We start from the raw sequence: 12,599 nt of genomic DNA on the forward strand, positions 1-12,599 counted from the left end.
AGATGTTTTCCTAATCCCATCCAATGCAATTGGGAAAACAGGAAAATAAAATTTGGACATTGCTTTTGCTTTATAGGCAAACTTATTGAGGGGGTAAATCACTTCTAATCCTGAATGTTTTGTCCTCTTCGTTTTCTTACAAATTAGACGCCATTGCACTCTTAATATGATAAATAATCTGAATTCCCTAATGAGTTATTCTCCTATTTCATTATAAAGTCTAGATCTTTATAATTAAGGGGAAAAGTGAATTAAAAGTAAAAAGATCATTAATGTTCTTATTTTCAGTTTTCATAATATAATAAAAACTCTTACACCCATGACATTGGAGAAATAAGTTCTCTGTCAAAGCCTCTTGTTCTTTCACTATTTTCCCCTATCTGCTACCTCATCTTCTCCACTGGCTGATGGACAACTTGATGTCAGTCAATTAGTCACCTCTTCTCTCTCTCTGCCATATTGTTTCTTCTCATATATAGAAAGGATAAGGATGAAATTGACAAGAAGGAAATAATTGATATTGGTACTGTACAACTACAAGCTCTCTATGGACTAAGATACTCAATCAATTAATAGGGTGTCCTAGTATGGATTTTTTGTCTTGCTTGTACATAAAACAACAACAACAGAATTAGTGTAATTCCACAAGTGGGGTCTAAAGAGGGTAATGTGTACGCAGACCTTACCCCTACCTTCAAGAAGGCAGAGAGGTTATTTTCGGTAGACTTGTCTTGCTTATACATGTGAAGAAATTTTCAAGTTGGTAAACACTCAGAGATCTCACTAGAGCCCCACATCTATAGAAACCAAATCACTTCAATTTTTTGGTCTCCCCATTGTTTGTGGTCATATCTATTCAGACATTGTCCTCTTGAATGTTTTTAGTATATGTTAATTATAAAAAGGAGTTTGGTCTTTTTTTTCCTTAAATGAAAAAAAAGGAGTTGATCTTTTCTCATAGTTTATTTGTTCCTGGTGCATCAACCATAAAAAAAATCATAGCTGGCTAGTTCAACCTTACTTTTAGATTGAATCCCCTTAGTTGTTATTTCATATTTCAAATTTTGTCTTCAACACTTTCTCAGATTTTTCGCTTGGTTAATAATAGATTTCTAGATTGTGAAAAAGTGGCTCGTATGAAACAGACTAGCTGCAAAGGGTGTAAGCAAATCATCCCTACCACGGGAGGAGTGAAGAAGCCACATCGTTACCACCATGGAACTTTTGCTCTCTGAAAATATCAAAAGATTACTGAACTTCTCATTTGGAAGTTGCCTTTATAAAGGCTTGTCTGTGAGATTTCTCAGGATTTTAAGACAGATCTGATATTCAGCTTGCAAGAAGAATTCACGGAGAACAAGCTTTAGCTTATCACAATGTTGATTAATGATCAATCTCTTCTTGGTTGCCCGTGCATGACTTATGGTATCGAACTGGTATCTTTTTATTTGTGCCTGGAGCCTAGATGGCTATCTGAAGGACTTTATTGTGTTCTGTAAATGCTAGTACTAGGTTTGATGATACAAAGTACATTGATTAAAATGAATTGTTGTTTCTGAAAGGAAAAAAAATCCTCTTTGTTTTCTTGAAATTGGAGTGAAACTTGTTCAAACCGAGCACAATGTAGTGTAAATTAACCAGAAGAACTTTACTTGTTAAATCTGATTGGTGTAAGTTGAGTTAATATGATCCAAGGCATCTTGCTTAACTTCCTACTTAAGTCTTAACATAGTTGATCACGCCCAACTATGCATCGTAAGAGGTCTAGCGGTCGTCGCAAATATAATTCGATTTACAAGTCCGGAGTCGAATCCCACAGGAAAATAACCTACTAATTACAACCAATAGTTTTGCACGAATTCAAGTAATCAACTTTTAAAAATATTATATAACGATTTGAATGTTTACTAACTAAGAGCAAAGTAATTAAAAATGCAGTAATTTATAACTAACAAAGCAAATGTTGTAGACAAGATTTGGAAAAGTCTAAGGTTATGATTTTCCCTATTGTCGGAATCTTTCCCGCTACGTTTCCTATAAATTCGCCTAAATATTCTCTACCGATCATGAGTACTTTGAGTGTCGTAGCTCTCTCTCGAGCAACTACTACAATTTACTAGACGTATTCTCTCGAACTATGCTAGCTGCCACTAACTCACCGCTCACGACGATCGCACCAAGGCTTCGTTATCTCTAATCCTGCCTTTAAACCCTCCGTATCGATTTCTCGACTACGTTAGGAGTGGTGTTGTTCAACAACTATCTAAATGTACTCTCTCTCAAGCAATATACACACTAAATAGGCCTAGTTAATTGAGAGCTCTTCAATTAACAATAATGAAAATATAGTTGAACAAGTAGAGAAAAATCAAAGGCAAATCTATATTAAACGCAGTAGAAAATTATCCTCCAATAGGTTCCATCAAACCTTAGATAAGAGAGTTTAGCTACTCATAAATACAACAACAATTAACATAATGTTCAAAGACATTAAATTACAAAGTAAAGAGATAAAGGAAGGAAAAACTCATTTGATTCTTGCTCCACGGTGCGTGGTAGCCTTTTTCTTCTCCAAAATCATGTCCAACCCTATAATAACTTGTTTGGGGAGTATTTATATCAATCCCCCCATCCAAATCCGGGTTGGGGTCTTTTAACCCGCGATTTATAATTACCATGCTATAGACCTCGCGAAGCTTGGTCTGTAGCGCGGTCAACCTAGCTATAGACTTCGCGAAATCTGGTCTATAGTGCGGTCGACCTGGCTATAGACCTCGCGATACCTGGTCTATAGCACGGTCAACCTGGTTACAGACCTCGCGAAGCCTGGTCTATAGCGCGGTCGACCTAGCTATAGACCTCGCGAAGCCTGGTCTGTAGCACGGTTTGGGTGCTTGATGCTTTTGGCTCTTTTCTTGCATTTTTTGTCCTATTTTTGTGCAACTTTTATTTAATGATTTATTCCGATATTCCTACACATAAAACAACACAATTTAGTGCAATTTTTGTACAATAACTCACTAAACCAACAAAATATAGGGCGAATAATGTGATAAAAGTATAGCACTTTGGCCTAACATCACCACCTCACACTTAAACGTTGCTCTTCCTCGAGTCAACCACCAATTCCTAGAGTACTTTTATTCTCTTTTAGCACATTTGATGCACACCATATCTATGACTATGGTTGATAGCAACAATTAAACTTTAGCATATGCCTTCAAACTTCCCCTTCCTTTATGCCATACTTCAAATCTTTATTCAACAAAAAGACAACATATTTATAACAATCCTAACCTCACAAATTGACTCAATATCACAATGTATTCATGGCTTGAACACTTACATCATAGAGAAATCTAATAATGTCACATATCCCTTGCGAAATCATGTACCCTCATAACAAGAACAAGAGAGTAAGTTGAATCCACACATTCGAATCAAATGCTCAAATATATTTTAAGGATTCTCATATATCAAAGAAATCTCTCACTCTCACAAAAAATTCACATGCATGCACAAAGTACCATAGGCTTGCCTATTCTGTAGACCTCTACTAATATAGGCTCGCTCGGTCTAAAATCACTTAGGACTTTTTATGATTGTAATGTTGGCTTAAGGACGGGTATGATAAATTTAAGAATAGTGACTTACCCTCCTAAACACTTTAACACATCACATAATTAACTTTAAGCGCATTTGTGCTTCAATCCAACTACATTTTTACAAACAATATCATCCCCAAAGTATTTTCTCTTTCTTTAAGCACGCCTTTAATTCATACCCACTAGCAAGAACAAGATTACTATTTTTTTTTAAAGTTTCCGCTAGTGGTGTATTAATTTATAAAATAAGTGCACTATTCTTTCTTTCATTGGTTCCACTCGAAAGTCACCTCACACTTAGTCCTTACTTCTTCTAGCGCTCACTTCACAATTAAAGTGCTTTACGAAGCACAAGGATCAAAATAATGACAATTAAGAACAAATGGGTATAGGCTTGTAATGTGATTGTCAAATAAAAGTCTATAGGCTCAAAAGGGTTGACTAGGGATACAATTTATTTGTAGTAGGCATTAAGTTCAAAGAGATCAAAGAAAGCCTAAAATCATTTTTTAAACTGAGCAAAATCTAAAATTTTGCTTCAACTCACATGTCGGGCAAGTTCTAGACTCTAATGCAATGACACGGACTATACAATTTCTCACCACACATGGAACATGATTCACCAAGGATGGTTCCATTCCTATTCTCAAACAATTGCAAGTATTCATAGAGCCACAAAATATTAAGCATCAAGCACAAAGTGATACAAGCCAAGAAAACGAGATATTGTCATCAATAAACATGTTATTACTCAACAAGGCATCATAACATTTTCAAACGAAGGTACTATACATGCTAGAGCCTAAATATACTACTATCAAACTAGTCAAAGGCGCCTCGCAATTCTCATTTTTCCATTCTTTTATTTTCTAAATCCTATTCTAATCTAAAGACAAAACAAAAACTACTACCCGGTTCAACTACATCCCGTGAAAAAGAACTGAGATACAAAGAAAAATCATGAGGGATTATTACTACCTAAAATAATAGAAAGACATATATTACTACCTAAAATAATAAAAAGACATATTTTTTTTGTTAGACTTAAGTCCCTCAAGAAAACTGCCTAAGAGATCCATCGTCGGGAAAAGTCCAGTCATTTTTCTTTTTCTTTTTCTTTTTTAAAAGGGGAATTACGAAGCTAAAAAGTAAAATAAAAAAAATTAAACACACGAACTAATTATTTTATCTAATATTTACAAATGACAGAGAATACCTCCCACCCCACACTTAGTTCATGCATTGTCCCCAATGCATATATACATTCCAAAAAATAAACAAAAACAAGTAAGGGGTAGGAAAAACTCCCTGATCAGTCATCGTCCTCGCCCTCATCTTCGAAGGCCTCATCTTTAGTTGTCCACTCTTCATCCTCTGCTCCCTCCGCAGCATCATCATCATCCTACTTGGACTGCTCTGGCTCGGCCTCGGAACACACTGGTGTAGGGCTGTTCATTTGGATCGGATATCTGAAATCCGAACCGATCCGTTCAATTTCAGATTTCGGAGTGGATCGGATTTCAGATTATGTTTATTAAAATTTCGGATTTCGGATCGTATTTGGATTGGTATAATTTTAATACGATCGTGTCCGATCCGATCCGAAATCTAAAATTATTAGGGCATGTATAAATACTAAACTTTAATTTCGGATAATTAGTACCTCCTTTGCATTTTCCTCCAAGTTTTACCTTTACAATTGATGGATTTAGCTATATTGGCACCATAGTGCTCTCATAATTGCAGAAACATGAATTTTTCTTACTGTGTTGCCTTATTTACAAAGAAAATATGCATATGAGTTTGCAACTTTGAGGCATAATAATCTGATCTGAAATCCAAAAATCCGATCCGATCCGATATTAATTCGAATCGAATTTGGATTGCATTTTCTAGAATCCGAAATCCGATCTAAAATGTGCTAAATCCGATCTGATCCATGCACAGCCCTACACTGGTGTGTTGACATCCTCAGCATCTGGGAGTCGTTGGCCATCGCCAAGCCCAAGTAGTTGTTGTGCATGAGTATTGAGCGGGAAAAGATCCTCCAAGATGGCCCTCTCCTCTGTAGTGGTCGGCCTCCCTCCAATCCTAAGCTGTAAATCCATCATCCCATATAAATGGGCCATAAAACTATCATCTCGAGTATTGCGCTTGGCACCTGTCATTGTGGCCACGACATTCTTCTCCTTAACCCAGATGCTTGTGATATCCGTTAGTCGGAGGGGTGGTGGAATAACTACATCAAAAGCTCGCTCCTCCTCCATATCTTCGTGTCTTAGATACTGAGTCAGCATGTTACCGAAGGACAATCTATCAATTCTCTTGCTTGTGCGTACATGCGCCATTTGGTAGTGTATCAAGTGGCCCACATTCACTTTCTGGCCAGTCATTAGGAAGTACAATAGGCATACCCTTTCACGTCTAATAAGAGTCTCATGGTTGCATGGTAGTAAGCGCGTGTTGATCAATTTCAACCACACCTGAGCTTCCAGCTTCATTTTGTTCTTTGGAAATTTCCTATGATGTTGGGTTTTCTTGTCACGAACCCAAGCGGCCACAAAAGTGACACCACAGAGAGTGTGTCTCAGTGCCATATATGTTGGACGGGTAATAAAGTTATTCAGTGGATCCTGGGGGACATTCGGAGCTCCCAAGTAATTGCATATAGCTAATGCAGAAAAGTCAATTAACCTCCCCCCAATAGGCACTAGCTGCTCGGGATCTTTAGTATCATACCCAATGTAAATCTCACGAACAAGGTTTACGTTGATATCCCCAGTGTTTCTAAACATGTATCTCAATCCAAGATCATGAATACCCTTCCAAATTGAGTGATACTTAGCTTTTAGGCGTCGCTCATGAACTGCCGACTCATAGTGTATATGTTTCGGCCGACAAAGCTTGTACCAGTACTTGGCGGATATGGGTATGCTCTTAAGTCCAAATTCTTGTTGTTCTGCCGACTGTGGGCATGAGGCTGGTATAGTTGCAACTGCGTGCAACCCCTCAACCTGGCTTGAGGTAGATTCCCCTCCTTTCCTCTTTTTCGGCGGAGGTGCGGAAGAAGTGCTAGCTTTGGTGGGAGTAGTGGCTTTGCCATTGCCTTTACCGTTGTCCTTCTTAGGAGGCATATTCGTACCTACACAAGTAGACATTAGTCAGTAGCGGAAGTATTGAATCACTGCAAAACATGGTATTTCGACCCCACATTTAAGAGTTCATGACATGATGTTCAACCATTTTGAGACTACTCAGACTTCACCTCTTTATTTTAGCATGAGAATCAAGCAATGGAAAAATGATGTTTACTAAAATTGCGATGCATATAGCTATCGGTGAGCCCACCTAAACTTGCAATTTGGAGTGTTGCAAGGCAACATAGCACTAGTATTACAATCCCGAAGACTAGAACTCCATTTTGGCAAAGAATGCCTTTGAGGCATTGAGACAAACACACTTTGCGTGCATTGGTATTGTCAAAATAGTTGTAGGGATGAAGGATTGCCTCACGCGCGACGCCAGGCTAAACACGAGGTCCAGCTCACTATATGCCGCACGACGCCAGGTTAACACGAGGTCCAGCTCGCTATATGCCGCATGATTCCAAACCAAACGCGAGGTCTAGCTCGTTATATTCCTTGCGGCACGAGCTATGTAGCGAGCAAACTACCTGACGATGCGAGGTCTGCTGCCAGGTCCGTTGTTCTTTAGGCTTTGTGGCACGGGGTAGACATCGGGTCTGGAGCGTACTCATGTGATTTTTTATTCCGTGTTGTGCCCGACTCCAAGCGCAATGACTTCCCAATGTGCTCCATTACCTGTTGAAATACCAACAATTAACTAAAACTTGTTAGTGACTAAAAACAAAGAGAAAATTCTAGTTAAGCTTAAATAAACTACGAATTGGGTTACTTCCCAACGAGCGCCTGATTTAACGTCGCGGCACAACGCAGGCGATCAAACTTAAGGTTTACTTAACACTTGAGGTTCCTTCAAATAAATCGCCGATACAACTTTTTCCTCCTCCATGCCAAGGTAATGTTTCAACCTTTGCCCATTGACTCTAAACCTGTTCGTTTCATCCTCGGATTCAATTTTTGTAGCTCCACTTGAGAGTACTTGCACCACTCTAAATGGTCCCGACCATCTAGATTTCAGCTTACTCGAAAATAGTTTCAATCTTAAATTATACAACAACACGACATCTCCGGGTTTGAAAATCCTCTTTTGAATATGCTTATCGTGCATGATCTTCATCCTTTCCTTGTACAACTTGGTGCTCTCAAAATCATGGTAACAGAACTCATCAAGTTCATGAAGCTCTGTGACTCTACTCGTACCAGCGGCTTCCATGTCAATATTTAATTGCCTTAATGCCCACAAAGCTCTATGCTCTAGCTCCACCGGTAAGTGACATGCCTTTCCAAATACCAATTTATACGGTGACATACCAATCAGAGTTTTGAATGCAGTGCGGTAGGCCCATAGGGCATCATCCAATTTTCTCACCCAATTAGTCAAAGTAGAATTTACAGTTTTGGTCAAAACACTCTTGATTTCTCTGTTTGACACCTCAACTTGCCCACTCGTTTGTGGGTGATATAGAGTGGAAACCTTATGGCGTACGCCATATTTTTCCAGTAACTTTACAAAGGCTCGATTGCATAAGTGAGTTCCTCCATCACTAATGATCGCTATTGGAGTTCCAAATCGGGTGAAGATATTTTTTCTTAGAAAACCAATAACTCCCTTTGCATCATTTATTAGGAGTGCTACAACTTCTACCCGTTTCGAGACATAGTCCACTGCTACAAGTATATATTTGTTGTTGTATGAGCTGACAAATGGTCCCATAAAGTCGATTCCCCATACATCAAAAACTTCTACCTCTTGAATTGGGTTCATGGGCATCTCTTGTCGACGGGAAATATTCCCCGTCCTTTGACACTCATCACAGCTCTTTACACAACAGTGTGCATCTTTAAACAACGTCGTCCATAAAAGCCTGACTCCAGCACTTTAGTAGTTGTCCTTACTCCTCTAAAATGGCCTCCATAAGGCGAAGCATGACATGCCTGCAAAACAGAAGCTTGGTCTATCTCGGGAATACATCTCTGAATCATGTTATCAATACAAATCCTAAACAAATATGGTTCATCCCAGAAATACATGCGACAATCACGAAAGAACGTTTTCTTTTGCATGGAAGACAAGTCTTAGGGAACAATACTGCTTGATAGGTAGTTTGAAATGTTTGTATACCATGGCGCTACCTCAAGGCTCGTGGTCAACAGTTGTTCATCTGGGAAAGTCTCCATGATCTCTTCCACCTCAACCTTCATTTTAGCTCCTTTAAGCTTGGACAAGTGATCGGCAACTTGGTTTTTCGTTCCTTTTCGTTCACGGATTTCCAAGTCGAACTCTTGCAGCAGTAGAACCCATCGAATCAGCCATGACTTTGCCTCTTTCTTATCAATTAGGTATCTGAGAGCAGCATGGTCAGTATAAACAATTACCTTCGAGCCTATCAAGTATGACCAGAATTTGTCAAATGCGAACACCACTGCTAGCATCTCTTTTTCTGTTACTGTGTAATTCATTTGAGCGCCATTCAATGTTCTACTTGGATAGTAGATTAGGTGCTTGATTTTATCTTTTCTCTGTCCAAGTACTGCTCCCAAAACATGATCACTTGCATCACACATCAGCCCAAATGGTTGCTCCCAGTCGGGTACAACTATGATAGGGGCAGACACTAGCCTCTTCTTCAATCCCTCAAAAGCTACCTTGTAGTCATCAAAAAACACAAAAGTGTGATTTTATTCAAGTAATTTACACAAAGGGTTAGCAATCTTGGAAAAATATTTTATGAATCGCCTATAAAAATCGGCGTGACCAAGAAAACTTTTTATTGCCTTGACGGAAGTGGGTGGGGGAAACTTCTCTATTATATCAATCTTGGCACGGTCTACCTCAATGACCTTACTTGACACTAGGTGTCCCAAGACTATACCTTCTTGTACCATAAAATGGCATTTTTCCCAGTTTAGCACTAGATTAGTCTCCATACATCTCTACAGCACTCTTTTCAGATTTCTAAGGCAATCATCGAAAGAATTTTCCACCACTGAGAAATCATCCACGAAAACCTCCATTATGTCCTTTACCATATCTGTGAAGATGGCCATCATGCACCTTTGGAATGTGGCGGGTGCATTGCATAAGCTAAATGACATTCTCTGAAAAGCGTAAATGACATATGGACAGGTGAATGATATTTTCTCTCTATCTTCCGGGGTAATAGATATCTGATTATACCTCGAATATCCATCCAAGAAGCAAAAATGGGACCTCCCAGCCAATCTATCTAGCATTTGATCAATGAACGGCAAGAGCAAATGGTCTTTTCGGGTGGCCTTGTTCAACCTTCTGTAATCCATACAAATTCGCCATCCCGTGATTATTTTTGTTGAGATCAACTTGTTGTTCTCGTTTTGCACAACGGTTATCCCACCTTTCTTTGGCACACACTGAACTGGGCTAACCTAATCGCTATCAGATATGGGAAAAATAATTCCCGCATCTAACCACTTGATCACTTCCTTCTTTACAACTTCTTTCATGTTAGGGTTCAACCTTCTTTGATGTTCTCTAGAAGGTTTATGCCCATCTTTCAGTAGAATCTTATGCATACAGATGGCAGAGCTGATACCCTTAATGTCTGCAATGGTCCAACCGATTGAAGTCTTGCACTCTTTCAACACCTGCAAAAGTTGTTCTACCTGCACATCTAACAAACTAGATTAGATAATAACAGGTAAAGTCGAGTTAGGTCCCAAGAAAGCATACCTGAGGTGAGATGGTAGAGGTTTCAGCTCCAATTGTGGTGGCGCTTCGATCAATGGCTTGGATGGAGGAATTTTTCTTTCTTCCGAGTGTAAAGGCTCGAATTCGAGCTATCTTTTCCAGTACCCTTGCCCTTTAAAAGCCAACACCCATTCCGCTAAGTCCTCACCATTTACTTCTTCTAAGTTCATGAGGCAGGCTGTTAGAGGGTCTTTTGCATTAAGTGTCTCATCATCTTCCTCCATGATCACATCCACTACGTCTATCAAAGAGCAATTTACAAACTCACTTGGTCGCCGCATAGACTTTTGCACATTAAATGTTATTTCTTAATTATTCAGTCTCATCTTCAGCTCCCCCATTTCACAATCAATCAAAGCTCTTCTTGTGGCCAAGAACGACCTTCCCAAAATTATGGGAATCTCCTCATCAACCTGGCAGTCCAGAATGACAAAATCTGTTGGAAACACGAATTTTCCAACTTGCACAAGTACATTGTCAAGTATACCTGATGGCTTTTTCACCGTTCGGTCAGCTAGTTGTAGTAACATGGATGTGGTCCTTGCTCTTCCAATACCTAACTTTTTATAGATAGACAATGGAATCAGATTTATGCTTTCCCCCAAATCACACAATGCTTTCGTGAATGCATAGCTACCTATGATGCATGGAATTGTGAAGCTTTTAGGGTCGGATAGCTTCTCAGTTATTGGTCTTGTCACAACAGCACTACAGGTCTGTGTCAATGTGATAGTTGCCAAGTCTTGGAAGTCGAACTTATGAGACATTAAATCCTTCATCATTTTTGCATAACCGGGCATCTCCCTCAAAACATCAATTAGAGGAATGTTTACCTAAATTTTCTTCAGCATTTCCATGAATCTTTTGTACTGCTCATCCTTCTTATATTTGGCCAACCTCTGCGGGAAGGGTGCTGGAGCTCGCTTCTTTCCTGTGTCTTGAGTTAGATCTTGCTCACGCACTTTTTCTAATGCCTTCTCTTGTACTTTCTCAGTCTCATCCACAACCTCTTTTTCCTTGTTTATTTCCTCCTGGGTTGGCTGCACTCTTACTTTTATTAGTTCAGTTGACTCATCTACCTCAATTGGCACTGATACAAGTGTTTTAGTTGATCGATTCTCACGAGCGATTTATTGCTCTAAATCAAGATCTCTACCATTTCTCAAACTCACCGCCATAAGATGATTCGGGCCCTGCTCCTTCGGATTGGCATATGTGTCTGCAGGTAAAGTCCCTTGGGGACGATTATTCAGAGCCATAGGTATCTGCCCTAATTGAATCTCAATGCCTTTTATCGCTAACTCATGTGCTTCCACCTTCTCTCGCATTTTACCATTAGACCCAATTAATTATTGCAGCATTCCTTTAATTTCATACAACCCATCATCTTGTCTCACTAGCTGTTGTTGTTGAGGTTGTTAATAAGCTAGCTGCTGATTTTGCTGACTGTATCCCTATTGCCTTTGATAACGTACTACTTGACCCTGTGGTCGCATAGCTCCAGAATTGTTGGTGTTATTGTATTGTTGTTGTGCTGGTCTATACTGCTGATTCTGCTGCCCCCAATTCTGACCAACTTGCCTCTGGTCTCCATAGTTACCCACATAGTTCATATTCTCCTGATAGTTTTGGTTATCACTTTCACCAATCCACGAGCACACGTATGGTTGGTTAATGCATGGTGTACATAATCCCCCATTAGTCGTGTCAACTATGTGTACCTAATTCTGGCCTGATTCATTAATCTTCTTGGTGAGGATACTCATTTGCGTCATTAAAGTAGCCATATTCTCGGCTATGGAGTTGTTCGGGTCCAATGCTACTGAGTGAACTATAGGGGTGATTGTAGTGTCTCTTGTCATCCAGTCTGAGTTTTGAGCCATTTTATCTATCTAGCAGGACCTTATATTCTCTAAATGACTTGCTGAAAAATACTCCACCTGCTGAATCATCAACATTGGCTTTCAAGCTATCTGCCAATCCCATGTAAAACCGTTGTTCCAACATCTGATTTGGAATGCCATGATGTGGATACTTAACCAACATACCTTTAAACCTCTCCTACGTTTCTTGTAATGTTTCAGCTCGTTTCTGCCTGAAGCACAATATTTCATCAACTTGCTT

The 12,599-nt window shown here is 39.3% G+C and overlaps 1 protein-coding gene and 1 non-coding gene across 2 annotated transcripts; one reads left to right on the plus strand and one right to left on the minus strand.

Moving 5' to 3' along the window:
• Positions 1 to 10,783: 10,783 nt before the first annotated feature.
• Positions 10,784 to 11,257, minus strand: LOC142178228 (uncharacterized). The gene has a single exon (XM_075247553.1). The coding sequence runs from the start codon at positions 11,255 to 11,257 to the stop codon at positions 10,784 to 10,786; it is 474 nt and encodes a 157-aa protein (XP_075103654.1).
• Positions 11,258 to 12,492: 1,235 nt separating this feature from the next.
• On the plus strand, positions 12,493 to 12,599 carry LOC142178674 (small nucleolar RNA R71). The gene has a single exon (XR_012706942.1). It is a non-coding gene; the product is annotated as a small nucleolar RNA R71 (small nucleolar RNA).

Source organism: Nicotiana tabacum, chromosome 24, assembly GCF_000715075.1.
Source record: "Nicotiana tabacum cultivar K326 chromosome 24, ASM71507v2, whole genome shotgun sequence".
NCBI lineage: Eukaryota > Viridiplantae > Streptophyta > Magnoliopsida > Solanales > Solanaceae > Nicotiana > Nicotiana tabacum.

Excerpts from the sequence above, each read along its gene's own strand:
- LOC142178228 (XM_075247553.1), bottom strand. The coding sequence starts at position 11,257 with ATGATGAAGGATTTAATGTCTCATAAGTTCGACTTCCAAGACTTGGCA.